Source organism: Lepisosteus platostomus, chromosome 7 (assembly GCF_059453375.1).
Source record: "Lepisosteus platostomus isolate fLepPlt1 chromosome 7, fLepPlt1.hap1, whole genome shotgun sequence".
NCBI classification, from domain to species: Eukaryota; Metazoa; Chordata; class Actinopteri; order Semionotiformes; family Lepisosteidae; genus Lepisosteus; species Lepisosteus platostomus.
In genome coordinates this window covers 2,206,520-2,224,750 of record NC_142617.1, presented here as the reverse complement: position 1 = coordinate 2,224,750, position 18,231 = coordinate 2,206,520, and the positions used below count along the sequence as shown (strand labels likewise).

The 18,231-nt window shown below is 37.8% G+C and overlaps 4 protein-coding genes across 5 annotated transcripts; all 4 read right to left on the bottom strand.

Annotated features, from left to right (window-relative positions):
- Positions 1 to 1,708: 1,708 nt before the first annotated feature.
- On the bottom strand, positions 1,709 to 6,146 carry LOC148657826 (olfactory receptor 52D1-like). Of its 2 annotated transcripts, none has more exons than XM_088638490.1 (3): positions 5,778 to 6,146; positions 5,125 to 5,203; positions 1,709 to 3,052 (listed from the first exon to the last, which is right to left on the bottom strand). In XM_088638490.1, exon 3 carries the CDS (start codon positions 3,027 to 3,029, stop codon positions 2,106 to 2,108), a length of 924 nt encoding a protein of 307 aa, XP_088494616.1. In that variant the 5' UTR covers positions 3,030 to 3,052; positions 5,125 to 5,203; positions 5,778 to 6,146; the 3' UTR covers positions 1,709 to 2,105. The 2 variants fall into 2 exon arrangements, with proteins under 2 accessions (XP_088494616.1, XP_088494615.1); XM_088638489.1 differs by having other exon boundaries at positions 5,125 to 5,200.
- Positions 6,147 to 7,278: 1,132 nt separating this feature from the next.
- On the bottom strand, positions 7,279 to 8,378 carry LOC148657825 (olfactory receptor 52D1-like). The gene has a single exon (XM_088638488.1). The coding sequence runs from the start codon at positions 8,376 to 8,378 to the stop codon at positions 7,422 to 7,424; it is 957 nt and encodes a 318-aa protein (XP_088494614.1). The 3' UTR covers positions 7,279 to 7,421.
- Positions 8,379 to 12,269: 3,891 nt separating this feature from the next.
- Positions 12,270 to 13,254, bottom strand: LOC148657824 (olfactory receptor 4B13-like). Its single transcript, XM_088641876.1, has one exon. It carries the CDS (start codon positions 13,246 to 13,248, stop codon positions 12,292 to 12,294), a length of 957 nt encoding a protein of 318 aa, XP_088498002.1. The 5' UTR covers positions 13,249 to 13,254; the 3' UTR covers positions 12,270 to 12,291.
- A 2,561-nt stretch (positions 13,255 to 15,815) lies between these two features.
- LOC148657823 (olfactory receptor 4B13-like) lies at positions 15,816 to 16,757 on the bottom strand. The gene has a single exon (XM_088638279.1). It carries the CDS (start codon positions 16,752 to 16,754, stop codon positions 15,816 to 15,818), a length of 939 nt encoding a protein of 312 aa, XP_088494405.1. The 5' UTR covers positions 16,755 to 16,757.
- Positions 16,758 to 18,231: the final 1,474 nt, after the last annotated feature.

Here is an 18,231-nt window from a genome sequence, read left to right as displayed (position 1 = left end):
CACTGCCGGGTTTTATCAGCATGGGACGTATGAGTTTATTATATATCAATATTTCTTATCTGTTCAGTTTTACAGCTTAGTCCTCATCTGTAACAGGCAATTAATAATCTATCTATCATTCAGCGAATCTTTAATGACATTAATAAATAAAAGGGGGAAAGATTACTTTTATTTGGGACTGTAGCTATCGTCCAATGAGTTTAATGAACGTGGATAATAAGATTCTGGCAAAGGCAATGGCAATCCAACTACAGTATGTAAACCTCTGCCAAAGCTAATACTGTACATCCAAGATCAAACAAGATCTATGAAAAATAGTCTTTAGACAATACAAGAAAACTCCTTAATCTGAAAGTTTCACCATGGTAATTGTACTAACCCACTACCTGCTATTTGAACATTTGATGCAGAAAAAGCTTTCCATAAAACTGAATGTACTGGAATTGTATGGATCTGTTCCTAATTTTACTAAATGGTTTTAAATTTCACTGTACAGTATATGGTAGGCTACAACCATCAATGATGATTAACCAATGCATCTAAAGTTATTTTAATTTGCATAGTCGTACTAAACAGAAATTCCTCACTTTTGCTTTTCAATTTAGCCATAAAGCACTTATTGTAGCTTTCAAAAGTGCAGATTAAAGGTACAGAGGTACAGTATATCAGAAAACTTGCATCATTTAAAGTGGAAGACGTAATATTATATCTTTCAGTTCTGCAAAGTCCTTTTCAGTTGTAGTGAATATCATTAACAGTTTTGGTAAATTATCTGCATATAAGGTTACCTGGGATAAGTCAGAATTTCTTCCTTTCAATTTTTCACATTTCAATAGTAGTTTTGTATATCCAGTGCAACTTAAAAAGGAGATACTCCACCTTAGGTTGCAAATAAAATCTATTATTACTGGAACTAGAGATTTTATCCTTAAGGAAATATTAAATTGCATTAAATCTTATGCAGCTAGATGGAGGTATCTGCCTATACGTATCACCTTACGGGGCCCCATACCATCATTTTAATCAATTAAATATGATCAAATTAATTAAAATGATGATACTCCCAAAAGTAAATTACATTCTGAGAATGATGCCAGTAGTGATTAATAAAATGTTTTGATGCAGTATATAAAATAATGATGTCCTTTATTTGGTTAAGAAAAAAGTTGTAATTAATTTGATGCTCATTTGAGAGACTAAGCACAACAACAAGCAAAAGTGGACTCAATTTTCCTAACTTTTATCATTTTTATCTAGCCTTCAGCTCATTGCAGTAAGGTAAGGTTTCAATCCAGGTTTGATAACAGACAAGGTAATAATTGAAAAAGACACACCCAATGCAATAGGCATTAACGTAGAAAGCCTGTAGTATGTATGCCCAGCAGTTTCTAATGATACACCTATTGACCTACCATTTAAAAATTTTAGTTGTAATAAAAGTACAACAGACAGATTTCTTTTAATGCATCTTTGTGTTTTAATCAACCACTATTTAGATCTCCAAAGTTCACAAATAAGCATAAAAACAATTATAAAGAGGTTTATGTGGTCCTGAATTTTTATACTGTGTCAAATAACATGTATGCTACTGTACCTTCAGTATATACGGTTGTGCTTCATAACCAGAGAGCAGAGAGATCACAGGTGCTGTAAATGTGAACAACGAGAGTGGAAAACAGAGGAGAAGAGAGAACAGCAAGGAGCAGTCATAAAGGGAGAGTTAAGAGACTGAAGATGGGCAGGGAAGGAGTGATTGGGATGGTAACAGGAAGGAATTAGAATGAGATCCAGGCAGCAATTGCGAACACGTGGAAGGACTGGAGCAACGGAGCAGAACAAGGAAAGGGAGGAACAGGAGGGGGAGGCTGAGCAGCAGAATTTGGGATGGGTTTGAGATTTAGATACAGTAGCATTTGCAGGGGGCCTAGTCACGTGGGTGATACTACCTGCAAAAGGCAGATTTTTCAAATGTTGCTGAAGTTTCAACAGGTGCATACAAGAGAGGAAGAAAACGGTGTTGGATATTGTATCAGTGTGAAATAACAATATTGTGTTTAGCACAATCATTTAGTTGTATTGTACAGTCTCAATGACGGGCTAATATTCTAAAGCTTAAATCTCAATTTTTTAAATGTTGTTCTTATTGTTGTAATTCTTAGTCCGTAAATAATTGGATTCAGCAGAGGTGGAAATATCAAGAAGTACAGTGATAGTGCTACACGAACTTCACTGGGAATGTGACTCATATTAAGTCTACTTTGAATTACTTCAAGGAGACATCCCACTGAAAAGTTTACCAGGGATACTATATGGGTGATGCAGGTATTAAAAGCTTTAATCTGGGATTGTCTGGGTGAATTTAAGCAGATCCTCAGAATTTCTGTATAAGAATAAAAAATTAATAACAAATGCAGACCTACAGACAGAAACAAAGTGAATAACCCATAAATATTATTAACAGTAGTGTCAGTACAGGCAAGCTTGACTATTGAATAGTTATCACAATAAACCTTCTCTATGATGTTACCACATAGTGGTAGGCGTACACTCAGGGTGAGAGTGATGGCAAATCTAACCATAGAGAAGAACCAAATAAATATAAGAAACACACATGCTTTGTCAAGAGTCATGATTCTGTTGTAGTCCAATGGGTAACAGATGGACACATACCTGTCATAAGACATCACAGCTAAATTTGAAAACTCTATAGATCCATATGTGTGCAAGCAGAAAATTTGAATAAAACAGTTCACTTTTGAAATTTCCTGTACGTCTGACAAAATGTTGACTAAAAGTGAAGGGAAGAGAGCTGTGCTTCCATACAATTCATTTGCAGACAGAGCACACAGAAATAAATACATGGGCTCATGCAGGGTCCTCTCCACTGAGATCACGGCTATAAGAAATGAGTTTGCAACAATAATGCCAACATACAATATTAGTGTAATAGTGAAGCAGAAGTATCTAATCCGCCCAGTTCCTCCATATGCAGACAGTATGAATGATGTGTTGTGAGATGAGTTCTCCATGATCTTCAGACTTGAGTCCGCTGCTGTGAGAGAAACAGAAAAGTTTATTTCAATGGAACATGTTCATTAAGCTGCATGGGTGTTCAAAAATCATATGCTGCCGCCTTCCTTATTTTGATTCAATTGAATGTACCACGGATGTCGGAAGGGACGAACCGTGGAATGGCAGGAGAGCAAAATATGTGTAGTGGCGAGATGGGGGTTAGCCCGGGATCAGCTGTTCAGGAAATGCCGTATAGAAACCTATGCCCTCAAGCCATGGACAGGAGCGACCTGGTGCTAGGCGGGTCTCAGGACATCTGAACCTCGATGCTGAGCGAGGAGCAGAGCAGAAGCAAGAAGTAAATAGGCTACACAACAAGACACACCAGAAAGACACTAGAAACAGGAGAGAAGTACAGCGCCCTCTAGGTGTACTGGGTGTGACAGAATGTAGCTGTTTTGTGCAATCCTACAACATGTCTACAGTACTGTATGTAATAATGACTCAGAATCATATTATTTAATTTAAATAAAAAGCATAGATAATCTATGACAACTAAATATTAAAGATATATTAAAACAATTAAAGACATGTATCTTGCTGGACAATGACTCATTTAAAAAATACAATATAAAGAGGTGTTCCATCATTTCAAAGTAAGAAATCTAAACATATCTTCTGAGAAACATAGAAATAAAAAGAAACATTTAACAAAGACAGTTATCTCCCGTTAATGTACAGACAAGGCAAAGTTACTGTAAATGTAACAAAATGATTTAGTTGAACTATCATTAAAGAATTCATTTAATATATACCTTAGCTCCTACAAAGATCTTGTGTCACTGATACTCACATAATGATCAAATAACAATGTCAACATGTTTAATGAACTTCAACACTGAGAGTGTATACAGTATAAGTCATCTTAAATTCACATCCTTTCCCTTGCCGATGATGAAGCTATTAAGCAGGTGAAACAAATGTACAAAGAACTCCAGATTGAAGACTCAAATACTTCTTAAATTGTATGTTTTATACTTCTACTGTGATGTTTTAGTCTTTTTTATTGGGTTTTCTACTAACTTTGATTTAAAAAGTTATGTAATAGTGATATAGAATAAATATGAAAAATCCTTTGTCCTACAGTACAAGGTAATTTTATTCTACATTTACTATACCTTTAGTCAGAAACAGAGGGAAGGAGTTTAAAATAGTAGCCTGATAAGAGAACATTACCTGTGAGGCTGTTGGAGGAGAAGGTTTTGTATCTACTGTAGTATGTACTCTGAACAATATTTGTGTGTGTTGTGCTTTATATACTTCATTTCTGGGCTAAAAAACACAGACTGTAATTAGTTCGGTACTTGAAAATGTCCAGGGAAATGTATTGCCAGGTGACATAATGATGAACATTAAACACAACATCACAGAAGGAAAACTGTCTTACCTAGAGCTGCCAAGAATATTGCATTAGGAAACTACTCATAATTTATTTAAGAAAATCAGAAAACAACAAACGAGACTACTGTGATTCTTAAATCACAAAGCTGATTTGTTTTTCAACAAATCTCCATATGAGACAAATATGATCATCTTTACATCATTTTGCACAGTCATATTTGCTATATTATTAATAAAAAAAAATCATATCAGAGCTTAATTAGCCACGGATGTATAAAAAAAATCCAAAAGAAATGATATGTATAGAAAGTCATGTTTCTAATGCACTTTGTAGAATATTGAAAGAGGCTCCATGAACATTTTATTTAATCCAGTAGTAGCCTCATCTGTCACTTTTGGATTCACTTAGATTTGAACATTTTTTTACTGATGCTTCTTGAATAAAGAACCTTGCGCAAGGCTACAACAGAAAATTAGAGCCTAAACACTTCAGTTACATGTGCAGAAACTGCATCTCCGCACAGCTTCAACAGATAACAAGTGTAAGAGGGAATGAGCTGCTGCCCCATCACCTGACCCACTTCATGAAGCCAATTCATCAACTGATTCTTTAAAAAAAGACAGGAAGAGAAAGCTTCCTCTGTCGGTCAGTCCAGGATGACCGCTGTTGGAAGGAACAGAAGGCCGAATCCCTGAGTGTGCACCACTAACCAGGGGAGGACTAGCCAAAACTAGCTGTGGAGACCAGCTTCCTCTGCCTTGAGGTGTCAGACATGGCTTTCAGCTGCTGCTGTGTCAGAAACAGATACACTTATTACAATGGATCAGTGCTTCACTAAGATGTAACTGTTTGAATTGAGGGTCATTAAGATAAGATTGCTTATTATACTCATTTCAAAGCTTTACAAAATCAACATCTACCTTCCCTGTTTTGATTTAATCCACTGTTTAGTATAATCTAAACTACTGTATGTCTGTCTTGAAATGTAAGATTTGAAACATGTGTTCATTTAAAGTTCTAGTACATGACGCAAACATTTAATTTGAACAAAACGAAATGCAAAACAAAAACTAAAGGAGACAGTGCTGTATCATCTTAAATAATTTATTTAGTTGATAAAACAAAGTTGGAATGCAAAAATATGGATCTCAGAAAGTTTATTGTGATTATTATTAAGATGAAAAAATGTTGATTACTTCACACCTACAGTGCACAGGAATTAGTGAACTTTAATACTCCACTGTATCAGATAAACACAATAAGCATATTGCACTGTATTTCAACGAATCACAGTTTATCAGACAAATACAGTTTATTAATGACAGTAATGTCAAAGTTATAATGTAGCAAGAAAGAAAATTACCAAGGTCTTTTTGGCCATTTGTTTTCCATTTGGGGTACAACGCAGGGAGTGTCTGGTGTGGGGGGCGGAGCCCCGGATTAAGGGAAACGCGTTGCCGTGGAAACCACACCTGACTTGAATGAGTGAATGAACAGCAGGTGTAGAAGTGGTTTAAAAGTAGCCTAAATACAGTACTTCCTGGATAAGAGTGGAGGATGTCGCAGGACTTCAGTCTTGCTGTGGCTGCAGTGATTAGAGGAGAAATGTGGAGGCTCTCCTATGAGAGAGCCGGGCTGGAGCAGGACAGTAGCGGGTGTGAGACGCTACTAGTCGGGGCGATGTAAAGAACGAGTGAGCAGAGACTTGATTAGCCGCTGGAGAAGGGGTTGTGAGGGGCTGGAGAAGGGATTGTGAGGGGAATAGCCTGCAAGGAAAAGCGTGAAAGCGTCCGTCTGCGAGGGGACTGACGGAAGAAACGGAGCTTTATGAGCTCATCAAAAGATTTAAAGGGGACAGCATCCTGTGGGGTGTGAAAACAGGGCTGGCGTGTCCGCTTTATGAGCAAGTTAGTGTGTGTGGACCAGAGTGGGTTGTGTGGTAGGGGGACCCTCCCCCTAGCAATACATTGGTATCGGGGAAGGGAGTAGGGTCTAGCTACACCCACTGGGAGGTAGTGCAGTGGTGGCTGGGCATGATGTAAGGTGCGCTAGCAGCTGTGAGTTCACAACGAGTGAAACGCCAGAGGGGTTGTGAGTGTGTGTGTGTTAGAGAGGGACAGTGTGTTGGGTCTTGGCACGGTGTGTAGTGCTGAAGAGACTCGGTGATGTAGGTAGTGTGTGTTTTGTGCAAGCCAACCTGGTGGCGCTGAGAGGAGAGCGTCAAGGGCGGAGGCAGACCTGGGAGTCTGAGGTACTGGTTGAGTGTGAAACGGTGACCTAGTGGAGTAGGAGCAGGAGGCTCCTAGCAGTGAGGACAACAGGGTGAACTTGAGATTCTGAAGTCAAAGGGCTCCAGAAGTAATGTGGAGTCATGTATCCTGTTACCCTGAGGAGGGGGTCAGTGTGATCACCACTTCTAAATCATGTAAGATAAAGAAAAGGAACCCAGAAGAGCTTATAAAGGGGTGTGACAGGAGAATGGGAGCCTGACCATGCCCAATGTAGTTGGCCCCCATGGCACCATGCATTACAGAAACAAGAGATGGAGAGAATCCCCCTACCCGTTTGCATTATCAGCATTAGCTAGTAGCTACTGTATATCACCCTGCAGCTCACAAATGATAATCCACTGAAGCCAAGCAGGTGTGACATGGCCAGTATCTCCTGGGAAAGCCAAGGATGTGGCTGCAGGAGGTGTTGGTAAGACCAGTAGGGGGCGCTCATCCTGTGGTGTGTGTGGGTCCTAATGTCCCAATATATGGGTTGTTCTGTAAAAGAGGTGGTGACCTTCAGATTTAAATGGAAAACCGATCTCTTGGCTCTCTGTGGTCCTTAAAAATCCCAGGGCGTTTCTTGAAAAGTGATTATTCTTCACTAACTTTATTTAAAACCGATATCGGGTGTGTACTAGAGAAGAAATAACACTCAAGTTGCCTCACTTTTTTTTTTTCTCACCTTTGGCGAAAGGAATAAAAAAAATCAGTATTTTGCTAAATTTATTTTACATTTAGATAGTTGTACTGTCTGACTGAGGAGCACATTTTCTCATGCATAAGAACTTTTTAAATGTTGCTCTTATTTTTGTTATTCTTACCCCATAAATAACAGGATTGAGAAAAGGTGGACATATTAAGAAGTACAGTGATAGTGCTACACGAACCTCATTGGGAATGTGACTCATATTAAATCTGTTTTGAATTGTTTCAAAGAGACATCCAATTGAAAAGTTTACAAGAGATACTAAATGGGTGCTGCAGGTATTGAAAGCTTTAATCTGGGATTGTCTGGGTGAATTTAAGCAGATCTTAAGAATTTTTGCATAGGAATAGAAAATTAGGAGCAAAGGCAGACCTATAGAAAAAAAGGTACTAAACAGGCCATAAATATTATTAACAGTAGTGTCAGTACAGGCAAGCTTGACTAGTGAATAGTTATCACAATAAACCTTCTCTATGATGTTACCACATAGTGGTAGGCGCACAGTAAGGCTGAGAGTGATACCAAATCTAACCATAGAGAAGAGCCAGATAAATATAAGAAACCCACATGCTTTGTTAAGAGTCATGATTCTGTTGTAGTGCAATGGGTAGCAGATGGACACATACCTATCATAAGACATCAAAGCTAAATCTGAAAACTCTATAGATACATATGAGTGCAAGCAAAAAATTTGAACAAAACAGTTAAGTTTAGAAATGTCATGGAAATCTGACAAAATGTTGACTAAAAGTGAAGGGAAGAGAGCTGTGCTTCCATATAATTCATTTGCAGACAGAGCACACAAAAAGAAATACATGGGCTCATGCAGGGTCCTCTCCACTGAGATCACTGCTATAAGAAGTGAGTTTGCAACAATAATGCCAACATACAATACTAGTGTCATGGTGAAGCAGAAGTATCTAATCCGCCCAATTTCTCCATATGCAGACAGTATGAATGATGTGTTGTGAGATGAGTTCTCCATGATCTTCAGACTTGAGTCCGCTGCTGTGAGAGAAGCAGAAAAGTTGAGTGTAATGGAACATGTTCATTAAGCTGCTTGGGTGTTTAAAAATCATACGCTGCCGCCTTCCCTGTTTTGATTCAATTGAATGTAGCTGTTTTGTACAATCCTACAACATGTCTACAATATGTAATAATGACTATTAAATAATTATTTAATTAAGAAATTATAGATATTCTATGACAACTAAAGATTAATTAAAGATATATATTAAAGCAATTAAAGATGTATTTTACTGGACAATGGCTCATTTAAAAAATACAACACAAAGAGGTGTTCCATAATTTCAAAGTAATAAATATACAGGTAAACATATCGTCTGAAAAACGAACAGAATAAGAAACATTTAAGACAACTCTGTCTTTCTTAAGTCTCCCATTAATACTGTTAAATTTAACAAAATTATTTAGTTGAACTATCATTAAATAATGCATTTAAAATATATACCTTAACCCCTACAAAGATCATGTATCACTGCTACTCACATAATGGTCAAATAACAACCTTTATATGTTTGATGAACTTCAACACTATGTGAGTGTATATAAGGCATCATAGTCATTAAGCTTCATATTTTTATAGTCACAGATTTTTTGTATTAATTGTAAAAAGTACATAGACAGAGAGAGAGGCAGAAACAGAGAGCAGGACTTTAAAAGAGTAGCCTGATAAGAGAACATTACCTGTGAGGCTGTTGGAGAAGGTTTCATATCTAGCGTGCACTCTGAAAAATATCTGTGTGTGTTGTGCTTTATATACTTCATTTCTGGACAAGAAAACACAGACTATATTTGGTTTGGTACTTGAAAATGTCCAGGGAAATGTATTGCCAGGTGACAAAATGATGAACAATTAATACAACATCACAGAAGGAAAACTGTTTTACTTAGAGATCCCCAGAATATTACATTACTAAACCACTAATCATTCATTACAGAAAATCAGAAAACAACAAACATGACTACTGTGATTCTTAAATCACAAAGCTGATTTGTTTTTCAACAAATCTCCATATGAGACAAATATGATCATCTTTACATCATTTTGCACAGTCATATTTGCTATATTATTAATAAAAAAAATCATATCAGAGCTTAATTAGCCACGGATGTATAAAAAAAATCCAAAAGAAATTATATGTATAGAAAGTAATGTTTCTAATGCACTTTGTAGAATATTGAAAGAGGCTCCATGAACATTTTATTTAATCCAGTATTAGCCTCATCTGTCACTTTTGGATTCACTTAGATTTGAACAGTTTTTTACTGATGCTTATTGAGTAAAGAACCTTGCAATAGAGGCTACAACAGAAAATTAGAGCCTAAACTCTTCAGTTACATGTGCAGAAACTACATCTCCACACAGCTTCAACAGATAACAAGTGTAAGAGGGAATGAGCTGCTGCCCCATCACCTGACCCACTTCATGAAGCCAATTCATCGACTGATTCTTTAAAAAAAGACAGGGAGAGAAAGCTTCCTCTGTCGGTCAGTCCAGGATGACCGCTGTTGGAGGGAACAGAAGGCCGAATCCCTGAGTGTGCACCACTAACCAGGGGAGGACTGCCAAAACTAGCTGTGGAGACCAGCTTCCTCTGCCTTGAGGTGTCAGACATGGCTTTCAGCTGCTGCTGTGTCAGAAACAGATACACTTATTACAATGGATCAGTGCTTCAGTAAGATGTAACTGTTTGAATTGAGGGTCATTAAGATAAGATTGCTTATTATACTCATTTCAAAGCTTTACAAAATCAACATCTACCTTCCCTGTTTTGATTTAATCCACTGTTTAGTATAATCTAAGCTACTGTATGTCTGTCTTGAAATGTAAGATTTGAAACATTTGTTCATTTAAAGTTCTAGTACATGACGCAAACATTTAATTTGAACAAAACGAAATGCAAAAAAAAACTAAAGGAGACAGTGCTGTATCATCTTAAATAATGTATTTAGTTGATAAAACAAAGTTGGAATGCAAAAATATGGATCTCAGAAAGTTTATTGTGATTATTATTAAGATGAAAAAATGTTGATTACTTCACACCTACAGTGCACAGGAATTAGTGAACTTTAATACTCCACTGTATCAGATAAACACAATAAGCATATTGCACTGTATCTCAACGAATCACAGTTTATCAGACAAATACAGTTTATTAATGACAGTAATGTCAAAGTTATAATGTAGCAAGAAAGAAAATTACCAAGGTCTTTTTGGCCATTTGTTTTCCATTTGGGGTACAATGCAGGGAGTGTCTGGTGTGGGGGGCGGAGCCCCGGATTAATGGAAACGCGTTGCCGTGGAAACCACACCTGACTTGAATGAGTGAATGAACGGCAGGTGTAGAAGTGGTTTAAAAGTAGCCTAAATACTTCCTGGAAAAGAGCGGAGGATGCCGCAGGACTTCAGTCTTGCTGTGGCCGTAGTGATTAGAGGAGAGATGTGGAGGCTCTCCTATGAGAGAGCCGGGCTGGAGCAGGACAGTAGCGGGTGTGAGACGCTACTAGTCGGGGCGATGTAAAGAACGAGTGAGCAGAGACTTGATTAGCCGCTGGAGAAGGGGTTGTGAGGGGCTGGAGAAGGGATTGTGAGGGGAATAGCCTGCAAGGAAAAGCGTGAAAGCGTCCGTCTGCGAGGGGACTGACGGAAGAAATGGAGCTTTATGAGATCATCAAAAGATTTAAAGGGGACAGCATCCTGTGGGGTGTGAAAACGGGGCTGGCGTGTCCGCTTTATGACCAAGTTAGTGTGTGTGGACCAGAGTGGGTTGTGTGGTAGGGGGACCCTCCCCCTAGCAATACATTGGTATCCGGGAAGGGAGTAGGGTCTAGCTACACCCACTGGGAGGTAGTGCAGTGGTGGCTGGGCATGATGTAAGGTGCGTTAGCAGCTGTGAGTTCACAACGAGTGAAACGCCAGAGGGGTTGTGAGTGTGTGTGTGTTAGAGAGGGACAGTGTGTTGGGTCTTGGCACGGTGTGTAGTGCCGAAGAGACTCGGTGATGTAGGTAGTGTGTGTTTTGTGCAAGCCAACCTGGTGGCGCTGAGAGGAGAGCGTCAAGGGCGGAGGCAGACCTGGGAGTCTGAGGTACTGGTTGAGTGTGAAATGGTGACCTAGTGGAGTAGGAGCAGGAGGCTCTGCGTTGGTGTCTGGGAGCAGGAGGTTCCTAGCAGTGAGGACAACAGGGTGAACTTGAGATTCTGAAGTCAAAGGGCTCCAGAAGTAATGTGGAGTCATGTATCCTGTTACCCTGAGGAGGGGGTCAGTGTGATCACCACTGATAAATCATGTAAGATAAAGAAAAGGAACCCAAAAGAGCTTATAAAGGGGTGTGACAGGAGGATGGGAGCCTGACCATGCCCAATGTAGTTGGCCCCCATGGCACCATGCATTACAGAAACAAGAGATGGAGAGAATCCCCCTACCTGTTTGCATTATCAGCATTAGCTAGTAGCTACTGTATATCACCCTGCAGCTCACATATGATAATCCACTGAAGCCAAGCAGGTGTGACATGGCCAGTATCTCCTGGGAAAGCCAAGGATGTGGCTGCAAGAGGTGTTGGTAAGACCAGTAGGGGGCGCTCATCCTGTGGTGTGTGTGTGTGTGTGTGGGTCCTAATGTCCCAATATATGGGTTGTTCTGTAAAAGAGGTGGTGACCTTCAGATTTAAATGGAAAACCGATCTCTTGGCTCTCTGTGGTCCTTAAAAATCCCAGGGCGTTTCTTGAAAAGTGATTATTCATCACTAACTTCATTTAAAACCGATATCGGGTGTGTACTAGAGAAGAAATAACACTCAAGTTGCCTCACTTTTTTCTCACCTTTGGAGAAAGGAATAAAAAAATCAGTATTTTGCTAAATTTATTTTACATTTAGATAGTTGTACTGTCTGACTGAGGAGCAAATTTTCTCATGCATAAGAACTTTTTAAACGTTGCTCTTATTTTTGTTATTCTTACCCCATAAATAACAGGATTGAGGAAAGGTGGACATACTAAGAAGTACAGTGATAGTGCTACACGAACCTCATTGGGAATGTGACTCATATTAAATCTGTTTTGAATTGTTTCAAAGAGACATCCAATTGAAAAGTTTACAAGAGATACTAAATGGGTGCTGCAGGTATTGAAAGCTTTAATCTGGGATTGTCTGGGTGAATTTAAGCAGATCTTAAGAATTTTTGCATAGGAATAGAAAATTATGAGCAAAGGCAGACCTATACCCAAAATGGTTCCAAACAGGCCATAAGTATTATTAACAGTAGTGTCAGTACAGGCGAGCTTGACTATTGAATAATTATCACAATAAACCTTCTCTATGATGTTACCACATAATGGTAGGTGCACAGTAAGGGTGAGATTGATCGCAAATCTAACCATAGAGAAGAACCAGATAAATATAAGAAACACACATGCTTTGTTAAGAGTCATGATTCTGTTGTAGTGCAACGGGTAGCAGATGGACACATATCTGTCATAAGACATCAAAGCTAAATCTGAAAACTCTATAGATCCATATGAGTGCAAGCAAAAAATTTGAATAAAACAGTTAAGTTTAGAAATGTCATGGAAATCAGACAAAATGTTGACTAAAAGTGAAGGGAAGAGAGCTGTGCTTCCATACAATTCATTTGCAGACAGAGCACACAAAAAGAAATACATGGGCTCATGCAGGGTCCTCTCCACTGAGATCACTGCTATAAGAAGTGAGTTTGCAATAATAATGCCAACATACAATACTAGTGTCATGGTGAAGCAGAAGTATCTAATCTGCCCAATTTCTCCATATGCAGACAGTATGAATGATGTGTTGTGAGATGAGTTCTCCATGATCTTCAGACTTGAGTCCGCTGCTGTGAGAGAAGCAGAAAAGAAATAGATATTCTATGACCACTAAAGATTAATTAAAGATATATATTAAAGCAATTAAAGATGTATTTTACTGGACAATGGCTCATTTAAAAAATACAACACAAAGAGGTGTTCCATAATTTCAAAGTAATAAATATACAGGTAAACATCGTCTGAAAAATGGACATAATAAGAAACATTTAAGACAACTGTCTTTCTTAAGTCTCCCATTAGTACTGTTAAATTTAACAAAATGATTTAGTTGAACTATCATTAAATAATGCATTTAAAATATATACCTTAACCCCTACAAAGATCATGTATCACTGCTACTCACATAATGGTCAAATAACAACCTTTATATGTTTGATGATCTTCAACACTATGTGAGTGTATATAAGGCATTATAGTCATCAAGCTTCATATTTTTATAGTCACAGATTTTCTGTACTAATTGTAAAAAGTACACAGACAGAGAGAGAGGCAGAAACAGAGAGCAGGACTTTAAAAGAGAAGCCTGATAAGAGAACATTACCTGTGAGGCTGTTGGAGGAGAAGGTTTCATATCTAGCGTGCACTCTGAAAAATATCTGTGTGTGTTGTGCTTTATATAATTCATTTCTGGACAAGAAAACACAGACAGTATTTAGTTTGGTACTTGAAAATGTCCGGGGAAATTTATTGCCAGGTGACAAAATGATGAACAATTAATACAACATCACAGGAGGAAAACTGTTTTACTTAGAGATCCCCAGAATATTACATTACTAAACCACTAATCATTCATTACAGAAAATCAGAAAACAACAAACGTGACTACTGTGATTCTTAAATCACAAAGCTGATTTGTTTTTCAACAAATCTCCATATGAGACAAATATGACCATCTTTACATCATTTTGCACAGACATATTTGCTCTTTGTTTAATAAAAATGTGATTCACTTACATTTCAGAACTTATTTAGCCATGGATGTATAAAAATCCAAAACAATTAGATATTTAGAAAATTATATTTCTCATGTACTTTGTAGAATATTGAAAGAGACTCCATGAACATTTTATTTCATCCAGTACTTGCCTCATCTGTCACTTTTGGATTCACTTAGAACACACACAAAAGATCATGCTGTATAATGGATTATGAGGTCATTAAATTTTATACCAAGTGTATCAATTAACATTTCTGTTACTTGAAATGCTATATATAATTATGTTTTATGACATACTAATAAAAGATAAGATTTTAAGCAACTACTGTTAAAATGTTTCCTTAAGATGTTTTAACTGTAAATAGTATAATAAAACGCATGCCTCTGGAATATCTTTAAGCAATTTAACTGGCATGTAAACTGAGGTATTACCCAGGTATTGTGTAAGCAAGAATATCTTGCTTATAATGAATAAGTGCAGTTGGCAAGTTACATAACCAGACTGAGAAATTAAAATATCAGTGCAATAAAGTGTAAAATGGTGTAAAAGAGCAGCAGGAGAAAAGAATGAGGACATTGTACCTATTACATTATCATCTGTTCCAGAAACCTTAGGGTCATGATCTGTTGTTTACCTTCACCAAACCAGTGAGTCCAGTGATCATCTTTGGTCAGGGGTTAAACTAGGACATCAAGGCGAGAATCCTACATTCTTCTGTCAGATCAGTCAGTCAGAGAAGCTGCATACTGCCTACAAACAACATGCAGACTTCAAATGATGCTTTCTAAATTCTTTACTATAACTCATATGCTCTTTTGATTGCTTCTTGTCTCCTCATCTGCTCTCAGCTTTCTAGAAACCTCCACTTCTTGGTGTTTATATCAGCGAACCAATTAATTATTATCCTTGGCTGGTCATGTGATGGATGGTGACAGGTTATATACAGTAGTAAGAACAAGATTCACCTGCTGCCCTTTTGCACTTGTAATACTTATTCTGGGTTTCCCAAGGTATTTTATACCAAAATTATATACTGTATGTACAGTAATAGAGAGCTGAGTGATCACAGGTGCGGCACAACACATGAGCTTCAAGCATGTAATGAAATGTGCTCAGAATCTTAACAATTCTGATTTCTGTGAGTAGCTCATTTCATCAAGGAGGAGGGAAGGTGAAGAATGAAAGGGATCTGGAAGTGTGAATAAGGAGAGGGGGTACAGAAAGTCTGTAGAAACAGGAGGAGAAAGAAGCATATAAGGAGAGATAAGAGATTGAAGCTGGGCAGAAGAGGGATTATGAAAGCGATAGGAAGTTTTGGAATTCTGAATAAGGTGTAGGCAGCAATTGGGAACAAGTTATAGGACTGGAGCAACAGAGTAGAAAGAGAAAAGTGAGGAACAGAAAGTTGAAGCTGAGCAGCAGAATTCGGGATTAATTTGACAGAGTTGGCTCTGGGCCTTGTCAGCTGAGAGATTCAACATGCCATAGGAACATGCCAGAGCAAATGAAATAAATAAAAATGTGGTTTTACATTTTCTCATCTCTTTTGAAAGAGGAAGAAAAACAATATTATGTTTTGCTAAATTAATTTATCTTTATATTAGTTGTGCTGCCTCAATGAGGAGCTAATTTTCTCATAGATATCAATTTTTTAAATGACATTCTTATTTTTGTTATTCGTACTCCATAAATAATTGGATTGAGGAGAGGTGGAAATATCAAGAAGTACAGAGATAAAGGTATACGAACCTCATAGGGAATGTGACTCATATTAAGTCTACTTTGAATGACCTCAAGGAGACATCCCACTGAAAAGTTTACAAGAGATACTAAATGGGTGCTGCAGGTATTGAAAGCTTTAATCTGGGATTGTCTGGGTGAAGTTAAGCAGATTTTAAGAATTTTTGCATAAGAATAAAAAATGATCAGCAAAGGCAGACCTATAGACAAAAATGTACCAAACAGCCCATAAATATTATTAAGAGTAGTATCAGTACAGGCAAGCTTGACTAGTGAATAGTTATCACAATAAACCTTCTCTATGATGTTACCACATAATGGTAAGCGCACACTTAGGATGAGAGTGATACCAAATCTAACCATAGAGAAGAGCCAGATAAATGTAAGAAACACACATGCTTTTATAGGAGTCATGATTCTGTTGTAGTGCAACGGGTAACAGATGGACACATACCTGTCATAAGACATCGCGGCTAAGTCTAAAAACTCTATTAATCCATATGTGTGCAAGCAAAAGATCTGCGCAATACATTTAACTTTAGAAATTTCTTTGAACCCTGTCAAAATATTGACTAAAAGTGAAGGGAAGAGAGCTGTGCTTCCATACAATTCATTTGCAGACAGAGCACACAAAAAGAAATACATGGGCTCATGCAGGGTCCTTTCCACAGCGATGACTGCTATAAGAAGTGAGTTGGCAACAATGATGGCAACATACACTACTAGAGTTATGGTGAAGTAGAAGTATCTAATATATCCAATTTCTCCAAACGCAGCCAGTATGAATGATGTGATGTGAGATGAGTTCTCCATGGTCTTCAGACTTGAGTCCACTGCTGTGAGAGAAGCAGAAAAGTTGAGTTCAATGGAACATGTTCATTAAGCTGCATGGGTGTTCAAAAATCATACGCTGCCGCCTTCCCTTTGCCTTGGGAGGAACAGAAAGATTTATTACAATGGAGCAAATTTAAGTAAACTGCATGGTGTTTATGAGGTTCACTGAGATGGTATTTGCTTATTAAACATACTGTACTTGCAAACTATTATTACTATTAACTACTGTAGACGCCGTTGTTATTCTCTATGTAGTTGTTATAATCCCAAGTGTCTAGGGGTAAAGAGGTGTAACATTTAGGATAATTTTTGGATGCGGGTGGGTTCTGGTGAGGGACTAAGAAGCCTGACAACAAGGGTTGGTGCCAAAAGTGGTTATTTTAAGGTAATTATTTTAAGTGGCTGGTACGTAACAGGACACACTAACACACTGGGAGAGGGAACTAGAGCGGTGCCAAAGAAAAGAAAATAAACAAAATGGAGCTGGCTAAGAAAGGGAGGGAAAGCTGACCTAACTACAAAAGTAAACCCGAAACACACGGTCTTCAGCATCTTTAAACGCCCTAGCTAATGTTCACTTACTACCCAAAACCATACAAAACAAACGGCAATCACCCATACTAAACTAGTGTTACTAATACAGAGATCAACCACGTGTGCAGAATGTACCCAACAACCTAAACTAACCCTATACACAAAAGTTCACACAAATACACAAGTGAACTATGAATACCAATAAGGGAAAACAAGAATAGACACAAAGAACAGGGTACAAAAGAACACAGAGGTTGATATAACACGTTAGGGGAAGGTAATGGCGAAAGAAGGATAAACAAATAAACAAAAGTAGGAGGAGACAAACATAAACCAACAAACCAACAAAGCCAAAGCTATACGAAAACACACGCACGAAGCGAAAGGAAGCCAAAGCAAAAACAAAAGCAAAATGAAGCTGAGCCAAGCTGGACCGAAGTCAAACGAAAGGCCCCTTCCTTCTGAAAACCTCCAACTTCTATATTAAATGAGCTGAGTTCTGATTGGTCGAAAAACTGATTGATGATGACGTCATACGGAAACAATGGTGAAATAATGGACCAATGGGGGAGGGAGAACAATCAAGATCAGGAAGTGTGGAACATAGCAACAAAACACACATGGACCACACACTGGGACGTAACAGTAGTGTTGCAGTTGAGTGCTTGTATTCTATACTATCTTTAATAAGAAGTGAAATACTACATCTTTTAAAGGCTCTTTTAAAGAGCTGTTTAATGTTCTACTACATTAAGAAATATTTCACATGACAGAAACACAAAACAAAAGAAGGCACTGATCCATAATTTCCAAGAAATTAATTATGAAAGAACATCATAATTAAAAATGATGGATTTGCAAAGATAACTCTCTGTCTTCCATAAATAAATAAAGGTACTTTTATTAATCTACTGGACGTTTT